Genomic DNA, 21,325 nt, shown 5'->3' with positions numbered 1-21,325 from the left:
CCTGCGTGGATCATGATTTGTCCCTTTAGCCATTCTCTACTTGCTGACTGTTGCCATCAGTGTGCCAAGCTGGGATGTATGTGAATGTGCCACTGGCAGCACAGGGCAGCCCCAAGGAGAGACGATCCCCCCTTAGCACCCAGGGCCTTTGTACTTACTTGCCTTTTGTCTGTCAAGGAAGTCATCCCTCCTGTTCTTTGGAAACGTCATCCACCCCCAAACCATGTGTGATGTTGTAGACCTGTTCTTGCAAACTGTAGTCTGTCCCCGTCACTGGTGACCTTGTGGGGGCATCAGTGTGCATGTTGACTGGCCCCATCACTTCTGCTATTCCAGGAGTGGCTCTCCAAGTCTCCACTCACCTGATCTACCTACACTTGCTTGTTAGTTGTGAGGGGTCACCTCCTTTGGGATTGGGAATGCTTTTCTGAAACACACCCATTTTGGAAAAGCATAAGCATTTATCAGTGCCTTACCTGAACCAGAGATTGCCTCCAAGCCAGAATGAGCCCAGTGTTCAATAAGATATTAACTTCTCTCTGTAAACCAAGCTGCTCCGCTATTTCTCACAATGTGACTCTTGTTCAGCAGAACACAGAGCGTGAGTTACTAAGACCAGCCTTAGTCTGTGGAATTAGTTTGCTCTACAGCATGATTATCTTCTCTCACTTCGTTTGCACAGACCCTATTGTGAATGTCTAAAGACACATGAATTATGAACATAAAAGCAATTTATAGCTGTGAAAGGAAATATGAAACTATCTTTAAATGTTCTTCAAGTTGTAGGTTTTGCCAAAGACCAAAGTGCCATCTTCTTTCTTACAGTAGTTTATTTAAAATACACAGCAGAGGACATCTAGAAATCAAATGCAGTTGCAGAGCTGGGATTTGGTTTTACTAGATCCAAATGGAATTGAATTGAATTGCAGAGCTAATTCAAAGGCTTCTTTAGATGAGAGCAAATAAAGCAGGGTATAACCAGTGAATGGCAGAGCATTGCTGGGGTTACCTCACTGGCCTCAGTTTAATACAGTGTTGTGCTCCTGAAATTTAATAGTAATAATAAAAATCGTTATCACTTATGTAACGATATTTCTTTGGGCCAACACTGACCAGGTAATCCCACTCTACTCTCTCTTGAACTACCACCAGCATATGGGTATTACAGATAAGGATACTAAAACTCCAAGAGGCCAAATAACTTGCCCCAGGCTACCCAAAAAGGGGTGAAGCTGAGATTTGAACCTAGAAGGTTAACACTGAGGCCCAGTAGATATTTTAAATGTCCTAGAAGAGTTTGCTCTTGAAATGAAATCTGAAATGAATCCCTTTGAAAAAATGAAGATCCTTGTCTCTTTTATTAAGTCTAAACTTTTGGTGAAGTGAGGTTCTATAACAGAGTCCTAATGGCTTTGTGTGCTTTCATCAACATAAGTTTTGTTTGCATCACTAAGTGTTGTGGTAGAAAAACCATGGGTTTAGAGTCCAGTGTGTCCAGGTTTATATTCTCCCTCCACTAGTCATGAGCAATGAGAGTTTGCAAAAGTCACTTGACTCTTCCAAACCTCAGTTTTCATATCTGTAAAGCGGGGTGAGTATTAGAGTATAGGTCAAGTGCCTTGCAAATTGCCTACCAATCAGTCATCATAATTATCCCTGTTAATATTATTCATAAGTTAAATGTGTGTTCTCAATTTTTAGTTTTTCTATGAAGATCTTATATTATGGTGGGTATTTCAAACTTTACTTTGGCATCTGTGTTTTGTGTAATGCCAAAGCCCAGGTATGAGGAAGCATGGCCTGTTGAACCTTCTTCCATACTTAGGAAAACATAGGTATAAAGCATGTTTGTGTTTTAAACTTTAGGAGCTGCACAGGTCATCGAAGGCGGCCAAGTGGAATATAAGCCTCTTTCAGGCATTCGGTATATGTGGTGGTACCATTTAATTGGCCTCATCTGGACTAGTGAATTCATCCTTGCATGCCAGCAAATGACTATAGCTGGGGCAGTGGTTACATGTTATTTCAACAGGTAGGTCTAGCATGTTATTCCTATTGATTTGTCTATGTGCTTCATGTTGTGTATCTCAAAAGATATTTTGGAATTTTGACATGACCTCTCAAAAGGGATTGGCAAGAGTAAAAGACCAAGCTCAAAATTAGGCAGGATGTTCATTTGGTAGTAAAAAGAAATGTTATATCTTAAATCTGTCACATTTCCAACCTCTTTTACTTTAAGCTAGAAAACCCAGAAGGAAGACCAACAGGGAAGTATTTGTACAGCTTAGAATTGAAAGATATCCAAAAGAAAGGGTTGACTTCTCCTGTAAATATCCATTCTTACTGACTTCAAACTTTAAAAACATTACTGATCTATTTGGAGCACACTTCAGTAAATTCTGCGAGCTTCATTTCATCCTCTGCAAAATGAGGAGAATGTTTTCTTGGAAAACAATTTTAAACCCTAAGGGAATTGTACATGACTATAAAATATAATTCATGTTCAGATAGTTAAGTGCTAGTGAATTAATTACTTGCTTCTCTGTTCGCTATGATACTTATTTGAGTGTTTATCCTCCTTTACCTCATCAAAATAATTGAGGACACACACACACACACACACACACACATACATACACATACACATCTCAACCCTTTACCTTTTTTGTGTGTGCTACTCTCCATGAGGCAAAGATAAAGCCACAGGCAAGAAGAACACGGCCAGTAGAATGACAGGGTTGGACTCAGAACAGGAAGTTTACTCCTATGGGGCTGATCCTCCTCTAATCTCTCAGCCTAAATGAGCAGAAAAACATGAGGGTTCGTGGGGGTAAGAAAGTCAACCAGGGATGATTCATGCCATTGAGCAATTACCTCCTGATGATAAGGAGTACTGTGGGTTTTATTACAGAGGTGCTGTTGGGAGCCTCCATCATTAGAGAGCCCATAGGATGCACAAAGGGCTGTAGCCCTTGGCATTGAGAACCTTTGAGCCGTTGGAGGGGGTGGTGTGTGCTGCTTACTCCTGAGTAGAGGAGCAGAGATTATTCTAACCAAATTGGCCAGCAAGTCATATATCTCTGACAGCAGTGATTCTGTGCTATTTTAGTACCACAAAATCAAAGCATTTTCATTGAGAGCTTTTTATTTAACTTCCAGTGAAGTGACTATCTCCCTATCTCTGTGCATTCCGTGGGAGAGGAGGCTGGTTTGAGCCACAAAAACCTAGAGAGGCTCAATGTAAAATGTGCTTCCAAAGATTAGTTAAAGGTCTTCCTAAGGAGCAGTTGGGCCCCAGGGCCCCTCCTTCACACCGGCAGAAGACAAGACGGGAGCTTTGCTCTCTGGAGAAGTCATCAGAGAGTGTCTGGATGTGGGGCATCTGGTACAGCTGAGGCTGGGGCAAGGCTCTGCACTGAAAGAAGGGGGAGCAAGTGAAAGTCTAAATATTGAATAGTATTCTACCTACTACCAACCCACACTCCACAGCTTAGCCTCCAGGATGTTGACAGCCAGGTTGATATTTCCTTGGCAGGAGATTATCAGATTCTTCTTTGGAGAAATTGTCTAACCCAAAGAAAGGACCTACAGATGGTGCCATGTGGGGGTCCCCCAATGAAATGGCCTGTTTCCCTGACTCTGAACCAGGTCGTGAAACTCACCGGTCAGCAGTCACCCTCATATAGAACCTCTAATTCACTTTTCAGTGCCTCACTCTTAAATGTGAACTGATAACCAATGATTGTTAAACATTAGAAGAAGCCTCTAGTGAAAGAAAAAGATCAAAATGAACAAAACAAACAAACAGAAAGAACTTAGGGAAAATAGGGACAATGCAGGCAGCAGAAGAAAACTACAACAACGACAACTATAGTATCCTCAGAAAGAACCAAGAAATGTTGCTTCCATAAAATAAGAATAAAAAAAAAAAGAATATTGAGAGAACAAGAAAGACCTCTTTGTAGTTAAAAATATGATTGCAAAGTGATATTTTTCTATTGAGGGATTAAAATATAAAGTTGAAGAACTCTTTCAGAAGGTAGAACAAAAAGATAAAGAGATGCAAAATGGGAGAAAAAGGATAAAAAATCAGAGGCTAATTTAGGACACCCAACATCCGACTAATATGAGTTCCAGCAATAGAGAACAAAGAAAAAAGAAGGGAAGAAATTATCAAAATTTCCCAGAGCTGGAAGACATGAGTAAAGAGAAGATCCCAGAAGCTTTACAGAGAAAAACAGATCACAGGCAAAATATCAAGAGCTAGAATGGGTAAAAGACCTATATACTGAAAACTATAAAACTTTGATGAAGGAAATTGAAAATGAAACAAATAAATGAAAAGATATCCTGTGTTCATGGATTGAAAGAATTAATATTGCAAAAATGTCCATACTACCCAAAGCAATCTATGGATTTAATGCAATCCTGATCAAAATACCCATGACATTTTTCACAGACATAAAACAAATAATCCTAAAATTTATATGGAACCACAGAAGACCCCAAATAGCCAGAGCAATCTTGAAGAAAAGAACAAAACTGGAGGTTTCACACTCCCTGACTTCAGACTGTACTACAAAGCTACAGTAATCAAAACTACAAAGCTACAGTGGCATAAAAACAGACACATAGATCAACGGAACAGAATAGAGAGCCCAGAAATAAACTCATGCACTTATGTTCAATTAATTTATGACAAAGGAGGCAAAAATATACAATGGGGAAAAGAAAGTCTCTTTAATAAGCGATGCCAGGAAATGGACAGCTACATATAAAAGAATGAAATTAGAACATTTTTGCATACTGTATACCAAAATAAACTAAAAAGGATTACAGACCTAAATGGAAGACTGGAAACCATAAAACTCGCAGAAGAAAACAGGCAGAACACTCTTTGACATAAGCCATAGTAATATTTTTTGGATCCATCGCCTCAAGCAAAGGAAACAAAACCAAAAATAAACAAATTAAACTTAAAAGCTTTTGCACAACAAAGGAAACCATCAGCAAAATGAAAAGACAACCTACTGAATGGGAGAGATATTTGTAAATGATATGACCAATAAGGAGTTAATATCCAAAATATATAAAGAAGTCATACAACTCAATATCAAAAAAATAAAGAACCCAATTTAAAAATGGGCAGAAGACCTGAATAGATATTCTTCCAAAGAAGACATACAGATGGCCAACAGGCACATGAAAAGATGCTCAACATTGCTAATCATCAGAGAAATGTAAATCAAGACCATGAGAGATCACCTCACACCTGTCAGAATGGCTGTTGTCAAAAGGACCACAAATATCCGGTGTTGGCAAGGACATGGAGAAAAGGGAACCCAAGTACACTGTTGGTGGGAATGTAAATTGGTGCAGCCACTATGGAGAACAGTATGGAGGTTCCTTAAAAAACTAAAAATAGAACTACCATATGATCCCACAATTCCACTGCTGGGTATACATCCAAAGAAAATGAAAGCACTGATTCAAAAAGAAATATGCACCCCAGTGTTCAGGCAGCATTATTTACAACAGCCAAGATATTGAAGCTACCTAAGTGTCCATCAGTAGATGAATGGATAAAGAAGATGTGGTATATTTATACAATGGAATATTAGCCATAAAAAAGAATGAGATTTTGCTATTTTGAAACAACATGGGTGGACCTGGAGGGGATTATACTTAGTGAAATAAATTAGAGAAAGACAAATACTATATGTTATTACTTACATGTGGAATCTAAAAAATAAAACAAATGAATGACTATAACAAAACAGAAACAGACCTACAGATTTAGAGAACAAACTAGTGGTTTCCATTTGGGAGAGGGAAGTGGAGAGGGTCAAGGTAGGGATAGGGAATTAAGAGGTACACACTACTATGTATAAAATAAATAAGTTACAAGATATATTGTACAACACAGGGAATACAGCCAATATTTTATAATAACCTTAATGGAGTATAATTTTTAAAAATATTGAATCACTGTGTTGTACACCTGAAACTAATATTGTAAATCAACAGTACTTCAATAAAAAGTAAAATTAAATTAAAAAAAAAAACTAGAATGAGATCTGGGGCTTCCCTGGTGGCGCAGTGGTCGAGAATCTGCCTGCCAATGCAGGGGACACAGGTTCGAGCCCTGGTCTGGGAAGATCCCACATGCCGCGGAGCAGCTGGGCCCGTGAGCCACAATTACTGAGCCTGCGCGTCAGGAGCCTGTGCTGCGCAACAAGAGAGGCAGCGATAGTGAGAAGCCCGCGCACCGCGATGAAGAGTGGCCCCCGCTTGCCACAACTAGAGAAAGCCCTCGCACAGAAACGACCCAACACAGCCATAAATTAATTAATTAATTAATTAATTAATTTAAAAAAAAATAGAATGAGATCTGATGTTCAACAGCAACTCTGAAGCAGGGAGACAGTAGGACAAGGCTGTCAAAATTCTAAGGAAAGATTATTTCCAACCTAGAATTCTAGACCTACTCATACTATCAGTCAAGAGTAAAGGAGGATAAAGTCCTGTTCAGGCATACAACATCCCAAAAGATTTCCTCCCCACATCCTTTCTCCACTGAAACTAATGAGTAAGCCAGGGAGGAAAGCATGAGTTTCAGGAAATGGGCTCCAACACAGTAAAGAAAAGAAGGGAATCCCCAGGAGGGTAGCTAGTCAGCAGGTATAGAGCACAACCAGTCCAAGGAGGAGCTGGAGAGCAGTGGGCTCCAGGAGGGATGTCTCCAAGAAAAAATAAAAAGGAAACTGAGAATATAAGATGTGTTGTTTGAATATGTGGAGAAAAAATTTATACTTTGGTGAAGCATTTGATGAAGTCCATGGAAAACCAAGCAAATAAAAAATGTGAAACATTATTAACTTAAGGAAAAACCAAAAGTTGTACAGAAAAGGAAATATAATCAGAATACACTGTTTGGATTGGTTGTATTTTTTTTTTTTATGTACTGATTTTATTTTATATATGTACTGATAATGTAAACCCTAAACATTAACTAAAACATAGTGGTGAAAGATTGAAAGTTTTTTCTCTAAGATCAGAAACAAGACAAGAGTGCCCACTCTTACCATTTCTATTCAACATAGTACAGGAAGACCTAGCCAGAGCAATCAGGCAAGAAAAAGGGGGGAAAAAATGCATCTAAATCAGAAAAGAAGAAGTAAAATTACCTTTGTTTGCAGATGATATGATCTTATATATAGAAAATCCTAAAGACTTCATCAGAAAACTGTTAGACTTAAATCAATGAATTCAGTAAAGTTTCAGGATACAAGATCAGCATACAGAAAATGGGTGCATTTCTATACTCTAACAACAAAATATCTGAAAAAGAAATAAAGAAAACAATCCCATTCACAATAGCATCAAAAACAATAAAATATTTAGGAATAAATTTAACTAAGGAGGTGAAAGATCTGTTTACTGAAAAGTACAAGGCTCTGATGAAAGAAAGACACAAACAAATGGAAATATATCCTGCGTTCATGGATCAGAAGAATTAATATTGTTAAAATATCCATATTACCCAAAGCCATCTATAGATTTAATACATTCCCTATCAAAATTTCAATTATATTTTCCACAGAAATAGAAAAAAAAATCCTAAAATTTGTGTGGAATCACAAAAGATCCCAAATAGCCAAAACCATCCTGAGAAAGAAGAACACAACTGGAGGCATCATACTTCCTGATTTCAAACTATACAACAAAGCTATAGTATTGTATGGTACTATATGAACAGTATGGTACTGGCATAAAAATAGACCCATAGATCAATAGAAGAGAACTGAGATCCCAGAAAGGGGAAAAGATAATATCTTCAATAAATGTTTCTGGAAAAACTGGATAACCCCATGAAGAAGAATAAAATTAAACCCCTGTATTACACTGTTCACAGAAGTTAATTCAAAATGGTTTAAAGACTTAAAACATAAGAACTAAAACCATAAAACTCCTAGAAGAAAACATAAGGGAAAAGCTCCTTGACATCAGTCTTAGAAATGATTTTTTGAATATGACACCAAAAGCACAAGCGACAACAGCAAAAATTAGTGAGACTACATCAAACTAAAAATCTCTACACAGTAAAAGAACCAGTCAACAAAATGAAAGGGCAACCTATGGAATGGGAGAAAATATTTGCAAATTGTATGTCTGATAAGCTGTTAAAAAACAAAATATATAAAGAACTCACACAACTCAATAGTAAAAAAAAAAAATCCAGTTAAAAAATGGGCAGAGGAACTGAACTTCTTTTCCAAAGAAGACATACAAATAACCAACAGGTACATGAAAATGTGCTCAACATCACTAATCATCAGGGAATGCAAATCAAAACCACAATGAGATATCACCTTATACCTGTTAGAATGGCTATCATCAAAAATACAAGAGATAACTGTTGGCAAGGATGTAGAAAAGAGGGAGCCCTTGTGCACTGTTGGTGGGCATGTAAATTGGTACAGCAATTATGGAAACAGTATAACAGTATGGAGGTTCCTCAAGAAATTAAAATCAGAACTACTATACAATCCAGCAATCCCACTTCTTGGGTGTATATCCAAAGGAAATAAAAAAATTATCTTGAAGAAATATCTTCACTCCCATGTTCACTGCAGCACTTTTCACAGTAGCCAAGGTTTGGGAACAACCTAAGTGTCCATCGAAAGGTGGATGGATAAAGAAGATGTGATATATATAATGGAATATTATTCAGCCATGAGAAGGAAGAAAATCCTGCCATTTGCAGCAACATGGATGGACCTTGAGGGCATTATGCTAAGTGATATAATTCACAGAAAAACAGTTACTGGATGATATCACTTATATGTGGAATCTAAAAAAGCTGAACTCACAGAAACAGAGTAGAATGGTGGTTACCAGGGGCTGGGGGTAGGGGAAAGGGGAGATAACTGGTTAAAGGGTATAAACTTCTAGATAGAAGATGAATAAGTTCTGGGGATCTAATGTACAGCATGGTGATTAGCTTAATAAGACTGTATTATATACTTGAAAGTTGCTAAAAGAGTAGATCTTAAATGTTCACATCACAAAAAAGAAATGGTTAATTATATGAGGTGATGGAGGTGTTAGCTAACGCTATGGTGGTAATCATTTTTCAATACATAAGTGGATCAAATCAACACATTGTGCACCTTGGACTTACATAATGTTATATGTCAATTATATCTCAATAAAACTGGGAAAAAAACATTAAAAACTTCAGTGTAATTATGTTGAGAAGAAGAGGAGTGGGAAAATGAGTGTGTTGGGGAGTTTAGGCTGTGTAGGAGAACGAAACCTGCATCTTCCATGGTGGGAAGTTGGTTGACAGTCTCTGAGGCTGAAAACAAAATCAAGAAATAGCAGTAAGAACAAGTAATTTAGAAGTGTGAGGGTGAGTTCCAGAAGAAACAGCTAAAATATTACCTCCAGGGAGAGAAAATTAGTGGTGGGGAAAGAAAACTGTTGTTTTTCCTGTTACGCCTAGCAGTACTATTTGACGTTTTAAGATATTTCATATATTTGATTAAAATAAACAAACTAATTCAAACTAAAATGCATGCTGATTTATTTTTAGCACTACTATTTCATTTATTAAAGAGTTCTGCATTCTTTTTGACTGTGTGCTAATTTTGAAACCTCAAGGTTTTTCCTTATCTCAGGGCTCACAATTCTTTGATCTCATGTTCTAGCCTGCACGCAGGGTGAGAATTAAATATAGCCAGAGTGCATTCATCTCTGTCATTCATTTAAGCAGTAAGAGGGCTGAAGAGTTCATACAAAGACCATCAAGTACCAGGACATGGGCAACCTGTGTAATTTCCCTTTTACAACCATTTGCTTGAAGAGGGGTCAACTGAGAGCCATAAAGATGTGGCTGAGGTGTGATGGGAAGGAACCAGCACCGCTCCGTTTGGAGAAGGGACGCACGAGGCATGACTTCATCCTTTGCCACTGTACAAAAGATGGCTTCCAGCTGCTTTGGATTTGCTGAGGAGGAAGTGACGAAGTGGAATCACAGCGGAGCCTAAGGAATTTAGGTAGGAGACAGATGAGTTTCCTAACCCTGACAAGAGCTGCCGAGGACCTGTTCTTCATAGCAAAGAGCTTCCATTTTCTTTGGGACTGGAAAGGTGAATCTCACAGCTTCCCCACAGTCATCACCATCCCATCTTGCAGTAGTTTTGCTGAAAGAAGTATCAGGAAAGGGCAAGGTCTCTGCGGGGACACACCATGCTCCTTTGCTCAGGACCAGATTGACATTGGAGGCCATCCATCCTGTGCAAGCCCGGTCCTTGTCCAGGAGCCGTAGCACAAAATGCGTTTTCCATACTGTTGAAGAGTTCTCAGTGAGCGCTAGGCTGGATCTAACCGGAGCTAAAACGTGCCTCTAGGACCCCGAAGTTGCGGGATTCGACTTATGCTCTACTGTCCAAGCAAATAGTAGTTGCAACACAGCACTTACGTACCGTGACTCAGAGGCGCTACAGACTTGGATGAATGGAACCATTAAATGCTTTGCCCAGTGACTTGAGCTGACGCAGTGTCCTGGGGCCCTGGCTCAACTGCACAGGGCCAGGCACCTTTAGCACTCAGCAGCCGCAAGTTTAAAAGTAGGGGAGCTAGGTGTGTGGGGCGCATCCTCGAACCTCCTGCTCTCTCACACTGCCCGGGGTCTTCCTACCGCCGCCACCCACAGAACCCAGTAGAAGATGCTCAGCACGCAGTACTCCCTAGAGACAGAGGCGCAGGCCTGACGGGAGGACCTAGCATCCTCACAAGCCCGTCACTGAGCCGCCCAATACACCCCTCGCTGCACTGCAGTCCCGAACGCCAATTCTCAAAATACGGTCAAGTCTCAGTTTAAGCTTCACCAGGTGTAATCAGAGCCTCTTCCTGAAGGCAGTTTTGGCTGGTTGTGAAGGTAACAGAGATGAAGGCCCCAGCCACATGCATAGCGGAGGAGGGATGATGGTAAGATGCTGTTACCTTTGAACATGGAAAGAAGGTCTAGGGAGAGAAAGTGGGGACTCCAAGACCCTCCGCTGATTGACCTTTCCCTGTGGGGTGGCGTTTAGTCCTCAGGGCGGGTATTGAGTGACTCCTGGCTCCACAAGCTGGCCTGGTCTGTGAGCTGGCCTTCTTTTCAGGTTTTCTCTCTCATGTGGTAACTCAGCTTCTGGAATGTCTACATCTTCTTCCAGCCAAGCCCTGGAGCGGCTGGAGCCGTCACTGGGGTGCAACATGGATGAGGGCAGTGCGGACAATGCAGACACTCCTCTGCCTGAAATGGTTAATCCCATCCCAGCAAGACCTCGGAAAGCGGGTGCCTAACCCCACACTTCAGTACCTGGAGGACCAGCCCCCAAGGCCCTGTTCACAGTGGCCTGTGAATCCTCTGTTTCCCTACCAGATGGAAAGCAGGTGCTGCCCTCTTCTCCCCGCATCCCCTCTTGAGCACCATAATATGTTCTAAGGCGCATAAATCTCCTAAATGGGAAAGTAAACATTCTTCCTTTTAAAAAAAGAGAATGAGGAAAGGGAAAAACAAATGTGTCCCATTTTCCTGGCTGTGCTACTTTTCTAGTTTATCAGAGCTAAATGAATTCATATCAGCAATAGCTTCCCTGGTATTTCCTATTTTCAACAATATTGACTTGAAACACACATCGCCCTTTTTGTGGCACAACTGGATTGCAGTTATTCTGCTCCCAATATTACCTTCATATTCTCTATTCCTTCCTGGATGATTTAAGTAACAGCAAAATACGGCTGTTGCCAACCCTTGAAACATTTCTGGCCGATTTCCTTTTCCTCCCTCAAAACCTAGATTCTTGTCAAAACCTTAATTCATAGTGACTTATTAGCAACCAGAGCAAGTTGTAGAATAATCCATTATGAAGAAAGCAAGCTTCACTTGGAATCAGTGAAGTAGCTTTTCGGACAGGGCCTCATTTTCTAGAACTGGCATCAGAGGGTCGGGGGAGGGGTTGCATCAGCCCTCCCTCCTTTGTTTTATCTTTCAGGTTTGGGTAGGGGATATGCCCATTCTGTTCTTTTTCACTTTTTTTCCTGCCTGTGAAACTGACTTTTGCATTCTTGAGAGCTGTGTCATGACAAGTCCCGTAAATGATTCACAGTGAAGTGACCTTTTCAGAGCAGAGTAGAAATCAGCTGGGTTTCAGGCGCTTGGAGCTGTGTGAAAGCCAGAACGTTTCCTCCCTTCGCTGTAAGCTGGTTCCTCTCTGGCTGCCAATCCTGGTCATGTGATTTGGTGGTGATTTTAATCACCGAGCTAATACTGGCAATATTTACAGATGCATGTGTGTAATTTAAACGTTGGGGATTATTATATAATTAAACTTCTGAAAATGAAAATGGGATCAATACGCAATTTAATGGATTGGTGGAGGTGGTAGGCGTGGTAAAGAGGAAAACTTATTTAACTCATCAGTATTTTTTTTTAATTTTCTGTTCCATGTTTGTAACATTGAGCACCACCAAAAGGAATTAACTTCGTCCAAGAAATCATTTAACCTTAGCTACCAAGTAGTGTAAAAATTTTGCCAAATGCGGATGGCGTCCCTGCTTTCTAAATTGTTAGTACCACGGATGATTTGAACCAGAGAGAAGTTTCTCGTTTCTTTCTAAATAGTGTTTTTTAAGTGCTGTCTTTTTTTCTCCTGTTCCCAGAAATAAAAATGACCCTCCTGATCGCCCGATCCTTTCATCTCTCTCCATTCTTTTCTGCTACCATCAGGGAACAGTTGTCAAAGGGTCATTTTTAATCACTGTGGTGAGGATTCCAAGAGCCGTCCTCATGTACATCTATAACACTCTGAAAGAGAAGGTAAGGCAGCACCCTGAAACAGAGTGCACTCCGTGTTTGGGTTACAGAAAAGTTAATCGCTGGAAAACTACACTGGGTCCCGGGACAGGAATGTGACCTGTGCCAGTGGCCGTTCAGAAAGCTCCAGTGTTCTTCAGGTCCCATCCCCCCACCCCCAGAAATCTTTTTGTCCCTGTCCCTGTTTTGTTCATAGCTTTGTTTGTTGGATTTTCTCCAATGTGGTGGCAGAGGTGGGGTGGAGAGGGCATAGCTCTGAGTTTGCTGGTTTTCCTTCTTATTTAAATGCTGAACAAATGGGAGGAATTCTTAAGATGCAATTTAAGCAAGTTTTTAACGGACATTTATCATGCTTTATTTTTTAAAGAAAGAAAAGTACACTATAAGATAAGAATAATGTTTGTTTGTTTCTGTTTTAATGCTAAAATATTCCCCACCTTTTGTGTTTCCTGGAGGGTGACCTGGGAAGTTGCTGGGGTGTGTGTGTGTGTGTGTGTGTGTGTGTGTGCACACGCATGTGCTTGATAGTTAGAAATGGGCAAGCTGACCTCAATCTCAGCTCAAAAGACAGAAAACTGTGGGGCTTTTGTGCCAGGGGGTTTTTCTCCTCCCTGGTTTTTATTTCCATGCACATTTGGTTATGAATGGCAGTGGAAACCAAAACACCAGGAAAACAGCTGTTCTCATGGTATTTCTGGCCTGCCAAACAAGGGAAGGTTGGATTTTCCCCAACTTTTCTGTTCTCACACAATGTTAATCTCCACCCCATCCCCACCTCAGTGTTGGTGACTTGGTCAGAGTGTCTCAAACGTGCCTGAGTCCAACCTTTTGGCTATACGTATGTGCTCTTAGTTAATTGGGGAAGTTTTACATGTGGGTTCATAATTATACTTTAGAATTGTTTTTGTTTGCTCTTTTAAGCAGAAATCTGAATTGTTGATATTTAAGTCTGTAATCAAGATTTAAGATTAGTATATTAATTAGGAACAATTGATTGAATTTCGCATAAAATTATCTAGCTTCCTCATCTTGAAATGCATGCTAAGCCGTTGCCCCTGATCAGAGAGTATTTTCTTGTATTTCTGCTGAAGTACTGCTTAGCTACGTGTCTGTGACTTGAAGAAGCATTTGCACATCCAGGACAAATCAAGCTACTCCGGCTCTTGCATTTTGAAATTGATCCTTCAATCTTAGGAAACTTGGGAGAAGGATTTCTTGAAGAACAGAGCAGCTTTTTTACTTTAAATATATTCATATAGTTTATATATATTAAATATATTCATATTTAGGTATTATAGGTATATGTATGCATTAGTAATAGATACTCACAAATTAATGAGCAGTAGGGGACTAGCTATCTCCCCTAGAGCTAGACACCTGAAATTCTTTGGGGAAACAGCCTCCATAAATCTGAAAGAGAAGTTAGTGGGTCATCCTCTCTGGCAGAAGTCTAAAAGGTTATCTATCACTCGCCAGATCCCATAAGGACTAAGGGGCCAAACTCCCTTTTAGTGGTGTCACTGTTGGAGAAATGTGTCCTTTCTTAGGTTAAAAAAAATGGTCTTCCTCAGCAGCCTTACAGCCCCATACTGTACCTACAATTTAAACATTTCACACGGCCACTGTGAGACCCTTCTTACATTAAGTGGCTTATTTACAACCATAGCCAGGCTGAAAAGTATCCAGGTCAAATTTCATCCAATTGAATTAACATTGGGACAAGAAAATGTCCATATAAGGCTGAGTTATTCCTGGGGTCCTCAAAGAGAACTGTTTCAGTATTGTTTTCAGGAATCCTCCACCCTGGGTCTGGGCACATTCAATCACCCCTTCCCCCAACAAGTTTCGTTAAATTATTCATTCCTGAGTTATACACAAGTTCAAGTTATATTTCGAAGGACTAATTTATCCCTAAAAATTTAGCCCTGAAAATCTCACTATAGGATGTATTTCCAAAAAAATTAAACCTGACTCTTTTTTTATGTGGATACGTAACTAGTATCTACAGTGCATTAGTTTTATTGTCTCAAGGATGTGAATTTTTCGTGAATACAGACTTTGGTTTGAAAAAGCAGAGTTTATAATTGAAGACACTTAGGGGAAGGTGAAGAGGGAAGAGAGATTCTTTTTTTTTTTTACTAGAACCAGGAGGTCTAGTTCACCTTTGCTAGTAAATATGGACTAACCCATTTCCCTTTCTGCTGAAGTCAACAGCAGTCCTAACAGGTAAGCCCACAGGAGAGAAACCTTGCTCATCAGTAGTAGTAATGATAATAATTAGTAGTAGGAGTAGCATATACAGAATAGAAGAACTTCTGTACCGAGTGAGAACTGCTGCAGTGCTTCCCCAGGTACGTGGATCTCCAAGTAGGAACACGGTATGTTCACAGAAACTGCCTGCTTACCTCTTTCCTGTGTTGTTTCTGACACTGATCCTTTCATTCTTAACCTGACCCCAGCAGCACGGTGCCTGGTCGAGTTGTGTGTCCCGTTGCTGCTACTGCTGCTTCCGGTGTCTTGACAAATGCCTGTGCCATTTCAACCAGGTATGTCTCCTGCCACGTGCCCCAGGGACACAGGGAGGGGCCTGCCAGTGGGCATCATCTCTTAGGTCAGGGGTTGGCCAATTTTTCTGTAAAGGCCAGATTGTGTAAAAGTTTTCAGCTTTTGGGTCATTCAGTTTGGGTCACGACTACTCAGCTCTGCTGCGGCAGCAAGAAACAGCCATAGGCAAGATGTAACTGGATGGGCCCGACTGTGTTCCAGTAAAACTTTACCTGTGGGCACTGAAATCTGAATTTTGTATTTTTCATGTGTCAAGAAATATTCTTCTTCTTTTGAATTTTTCCAGCTATTTTTTTTTTAAAGTAACTATTTCTTTTTTTTTTTAATTTTATTTATTTATTTATTTATGGCTGTGTTGGGTCTTCGTTTCTGGGCGAGGGCTTTCTCTAGTTGCGGCAAGTGGGGGCCACTCTTCATCGCGGTGCGCGGGCCTCTCACCATCGCGGCCTCTCTTGTTGCGGAGCACAGGCTCCAGACGCGCAGGCTCAGTAGTTGTGGCTCACGGGCCCCGTTGCTCTGCAGCATGTGGGATCTTCCCAGACCAGGGCTCGAACCCGTGTCCCCTGCATTGGCAGGCAGACTCTCAACCACTGTGCCACCAGGGAAGCCCTCCAGCTATTTTTAAAATGTGAAAATTATTCTTAGCTCTGGCCAGAAGGAAGCACTCTGTGTCTGATGGATCTGGCTCCTCAGCTGTAGTTTGCAGACCTTTACCTTAGAACTTTAGGTCACTAATGCCATTCTTCAAAATCTGAAAGAAATGTGTCTCTCTTTTCAGAAATAAAAAGAGGAGGGGGCTTTAGAAACTAACGCAAGGCGTGTATATCAACTGAGAGCTAATTTTCAATGTCTTCTCCAAGAACTATAATTTTCCTGAAATAGGAAAAAAATTGCCTCCCTAATTTTTATATATTTTGCCAGCCTTTCCCTTTCAAGCTATAAATACTCCTTTGAAAATCAGAAAAATTGCATACTGTGATTGTTTGAATTTCAGATTTTTTTTCTCCTGAGTCTTTCAAACTGATGGAAATTTAAATATATGTTTTATTTTTCTGTAGATAATTTAGGAAATTTTAATAACTCTTAGTAAAATTTACACAAAGCATTATTTTTATAAGTCAGCAAGCTGTTTTATACTTTGTCTCACTTAGAAAAGTACTTCTTATTATTGCCCCTCTTCCTAATAAATATACCAGTAGAAGCAAAGGGACTAATTAGGCCATCTGTGTTTAATGTCTTGTAAGTGGCATTAAGAATATCTTTCATTGTTCAGGGGAGATTGTAGTCGTCTTGCAGTAAAACCCTATATTTAAGGCTCTTCTTAAGAATCTTGGAATACATTTTAGAGTGTATTTAGTTTTCGCTTGGATCACTTCAAGCCAGCATGTATAAAACACAGTAAAATACCACAGCACCTTCAGAATGGTGGGTCCTGTAGCAAAGTCAGGCCAAACTCTATGAGTGTCTTGTCACAGTGTAATATGCCAGCCTCTCTCTCCTAGAACTCTGTGCACATATCCAGATACCAACTTATTCCACAAAGATTTTGAGATGCATTACAAAAAAGTACTGTGATAAAATATACGTACATGAAAATCAAGCTAAGAAACATACAGACAGACGAGAAAGACAAAAGCAGTGGGACCATTGATATACTAATATGTTGGCCGCATGGCCCTTTAAGAACTGAAGGTTGAGTTGCAGTGCCCTCATTGTATTATATAAATTCAGTTTCTTTCCATGTCCCTCGTTCACTGCCCCATGGAAGCCTAGGGGCTCCCTGTGGGTGCTGCAGGGACCACCACTTCAGGAGGGGAAAGAAATGGGTGAGGAGGAGGAAAGGTGGGTTCTGGGCCCATACCACCACCACCAGCACCAGCACCACCACCACCACCATCACCATCACCATCACCAGCACCAGCACCACCACCACCACCAGCACCAGCACCACCAGCAACACCATCACCAGCACCATCACCACCAGCACCACCACCACCACCAGCACCACCAGCACCACCACCAACACCATCATCACCACCACCACCAGCACCACCAGCACCAGCACCACCACCACCACCAGTACCACCACCACCAGTACCACCACTACAACCACCACCACCAGTACCACCACTACCACCAGCACCATCACCAGCACCACCACCACCACCAGCACCATCACCAGCACCACCACCACCAGCACCAGCACCAGCACCACCACCAGCACCATCACCAGCACCACCACCAGCACCACCACCAGCACCACCACCACCATCACCACCACCATCACCAGCACCACCACCACCACCAGCACCACCACCAGCACCACCACCATCATCACCACCATCACCAGCACCACCACCACCACCAGCACCATCACCAGCACCACCACCAGCACCACCACCATCATCACCACCAGCACCACCACCACCACCAGCACCGTCACCAGCACCATCACCAGCACCACCACCATCATCACCACCACCACCAGCACCACCACCACCACCAGCACCATCACCAGCACCATCACCAGCACCACCACCACCACCACCACCAGCACCATCACCAGCACCACCACCACCACCACCACCATCATCACCACCACCACCAGCACAACCAGCACCAGCACCACCACTACAACCACCACCACCAGTACCACCACTACCACCAGCACCATCACCAGCACCACCACCACCACCAGCACCACCAGCACCACCCACCCCTGCCTTGCAACCAGAGCAGCCCCACTTTTATCTGGTTTAGGAGTGAGATTCCACTGAAGGTTTCATTTGAAGACAGGCTCTGCTGCTTGAACATGTTTGAAAGCCACTGTCTCATACCATGTTCATGTTTGTTTTCTCTGCCCTCTTATCCTAAGTGATGTATTTGCTGCATTCTGAAGTTTCAGCACCTTATATTAGCCCAGTACCTTTTCTTTGGGGAGTTCAAAATGTTTCCAAGATCCTAAGTAGTGTTAGTATTAATCACACTATAATTACCATTATAAAGGGGAGGAATCCTTATGACAGATTTACAGTGGGAATGATTGTCCCTGAATCACAGAAAGGCTCAGCTAGCCTCGAGGATCCAGCTCGCAGTGAATCAGTGTTGCAAACAGGGATAGGTCTTCTGGATTCTGTTCATGGTGCCCGTGCACTAGGCCTGGGCCTAAACCAGCTGTCGGAGCAGCTTTAACGTGGGGTGACTCCTACAGGACTAGGCACTGCCAGCTGATGTGGGCACCACTGGGAGGCCTAAGGGTTAGGAGATTGAGAAAGAAGAGAAGGAAGAATGGAGAAGAAAGAAAGAAGTGACGTGAATATTGGCGGGGAGGGAAAGGTCACCTCTAGTCTAAATCAACTACTGGAAAGCAGAGTGAAATAACGATTTGTAAGAATAAAGATAATTGTTGTATAATGGTAGTCAAAGCTATTGTTGATCTCATTTGGCAGTAGACAAAGGAAAGTGAGCTCAAAGTGAGAGAAGGAATTTAGATTAGCCTCTTGAAAAATTTCCTGGCACGGGAATGAGTTGCTAGGAAAAGATTTTCTCTGGAAATCAGATTTATAAGAGTTGAGGCTTATTTTTTATTTTGCTAGTTTTGTGCAGAAGGAGCTGGGAAATGCTAGAAGAGAATGAGATCCATTTGTTACCAACAGAACCCAGATGCTCTTCTTTACTTAAGATCAAGTAGCCGGCTGTGTTTCAGCATTGCTGCTTAAAAGCCTAATCCGTCTTCACCGGTCCTGGGAGGGAGGCTGGTGGCAGTTGCCACATTTGTCGACACCCAGCCTAAGGCTACACGGTAATTCACTTGCGGGGTGGGGGATGACATCCCACATCTCATCATTTTTCATTACTTGTCTCTCTACATCATGATGTCAAACGTGTAGATAGCTGAAAATATTATGTGTGTACACCTCACACATTTATTTATCCAACATCTATTTGTTTATGCTGTATTCAAGCCATTTGAACCAGGTGTAATGGGGGAGGGGACTGTGGTGAAACAGAGTCAATATAAAGCAAGCCAGGCCTTCCAGGAGCTGACAAGCTGGTGTGGGGAATGAGGAAGATCATGAGGCACTTGCATGAGATGCTTAAAGAACAATATGTGCTGGAATGAGAACTGCGAAGTTCAGGAAAGGGGAGTCTTGGTATGGGGAGGTACTTTGACCTGATGATTAGGAGAGCTTGCACAGAAGAGGTTGGATTTGTCAGGCGTGAGCATAGAGCACCACCGGAGGTCACCAGCTGATAGCGACAACAGTAGCCGTGGCCTCCTGGCACTCACTGTATGGCTAGTTGTGTGCTCAGCACTTTCCCTGCATTGGATCAGTTTTGAGTTTGAACTGCAGCCCCCTGAGATAGTTATCTCCAATTTATAGATGAGGAAACCGAGGCTTAGAGAGGACGCATAGTTAGTTAGTGGCATAACTAGGGTTTGAATCCATATCTGTCTTGCCTCTGGGACCCAAGCCCATACTTACTGTGCATTTTGAAACAGTCAGAGAGGGAGTCACAACCGCTGTCTGGGGTGGATCGCTTGAGCGCCTGCCCAAGCCAGAGTCCAGACAAGTCAGTTGCTGGCTGTTGAGCAAGGCTGGCTTCAGACAGACTTTTGTAGAGGAGGACAGGAAAGGTGTGGGGACTGTGAAGGCGTTGAAGGCTGTATCATGCAGAAAAGGCTAGTCAGGGTGGTCTGAGCCCACCTCCTCCCCTCAGGCAAGTCAGTGTCAAAGCTTCTGGGAGGCCAGCTGGCCTGGGTGTTCTCAGAGATTTTCAGACGAGGAGATCCTGCAGCCTCCCCCTCCCTCCCAGCACTTTCCAGGAGCCCGACTGAGAAGTCCCCTCATGGGACTCGAGGCTAACCCTTCGGCAGGAACGGCCTGCCCCTTATTCTTACGGTCCACACACGGTTCCTCGTGAAATGTCTCCCTGAGTGCATGTTCTGTCCACGGAGGACACAGATGTCTGTCCCAGAGCTGACGGTGGCTTTAGGTCAGTGTCCCTCTAGGTGTGAAACCCACTGGTGGGCCACAGGACTCTTCCTGATGATTCCAAACTGATTGAATATTCCAGAGTGTTCTTTCTTCAATTCTTACAGGCACATTCATTCTTCTTCAATTCATGGATTTTCATTTTCGCATACAACTAAAGGCTTTTTACCAATCAATAAAGTGCATAGGGTGTTACTTAAAGCTTACTGAAATGTGTCATTTATGAACCAACATTGATGTTTTACTTAGTTTCCTGAGGACTCAAATTCATAATTCTGTTAAGATGTCTTTGACTGCCAAGGCAATGCCTGGTGATCCTGCAATGCTTGTGAATGAGCCCAGGCAGAGCTGGGATTTTGCAGACTGGGGAAGGAACCCTTTGCTATGAGTGCCACCAGAGTCGCCTTGGATTGGCTGTGTTGTTCAACTGCAGTTATACTTGCCTTGTTTACCACTTTACTTCTGGTGAGTATTTGGCTCTTGTTTAATGTGTTGTATTTTTATCATGGTGAGCATTGCATTCCTTTTCAATTCTTTGTTCTTCCAGCAGAAGTGGGAATGGGTATAGGAAGTGAGCTGTGGGCTGAGGTCAAACAAGTTTGAGAACGACGATTTCCATTCCGTCTCCTGGGAGGAGCTCTTAGGTAAAGGCAACCCCTAGTCAGGTGTGGCAGCAGCTGGCTTCTGCCGTCTTTGTGGAACTTGGGTGAATCCCTCCACCTTACTGAACTTCTGCAGAAGAGGATCAGCTTAAATGACCTGAGGTCCTCGTGGGGCGTGCTCAGCCTTGCCGTGGTGCCGGCCGAGAGCTGGGGCACGCGGGTACCATGTTGCCGCATCATATCCGTGATCCGCTTTGTGCGGGATGTGGGGCAGGATGGAAAATGCGAACTGT

The 21,325-nt window shown here is 42.1% G+C and overlaps 1 protein-coding gene across 4 annotated transcripts in view; it reads left to right on the top strand.

The window, feature by feature from the left end:
* The window catches only part of SLC44A3 (solute carrier family 44 member 3), an 82,294-nt gene that overhangs the window by 41,867 nt on the left and 19,102 nt on the right, over positions 1 to 21,325 (top strand). For 3 of the 4 annotated variants that reach the window (XM_082384425.1, XM_082384427.1, XM_082384428.1), the window contains exons 10-12: positions 1,867 to 2,032; positions 12,715 to 12,871; positions 15,328 to 15,414. In XM_082384425.1, coding sequence (XP_082240551.1) covers positions 1,867 to 2,032; positions 12,715 to 12,871; positions 15,328 to 15,414 — 410 coding nt within the window. The remainder of the gene's footprint in view (positions 1 to 1,866; positions 2,033 to 12,714; positions 12,872 to 15,327; positions 15,415 to 21,325) is intronic. The other variant, XM_082384426.1, reaches the window with a different exon arrangement.

This window comes from Balaenoptera borealis, assembly GCF_965194805.1.
Source record: "Balaenoptera borealis genome assembly, chromosome: 1".
NCBI lineage: Eukaryota > Metazoa > Chordata > Mammalia > Artiodactyla > Balaenopteridae > Balaenoptera > Balaenoptera borealis.
The sequence above is the reverse complement of the archived record's forward strand: the minus strand, read 5'-3'. Positions and strand labels throughout refer to the sequence as shown.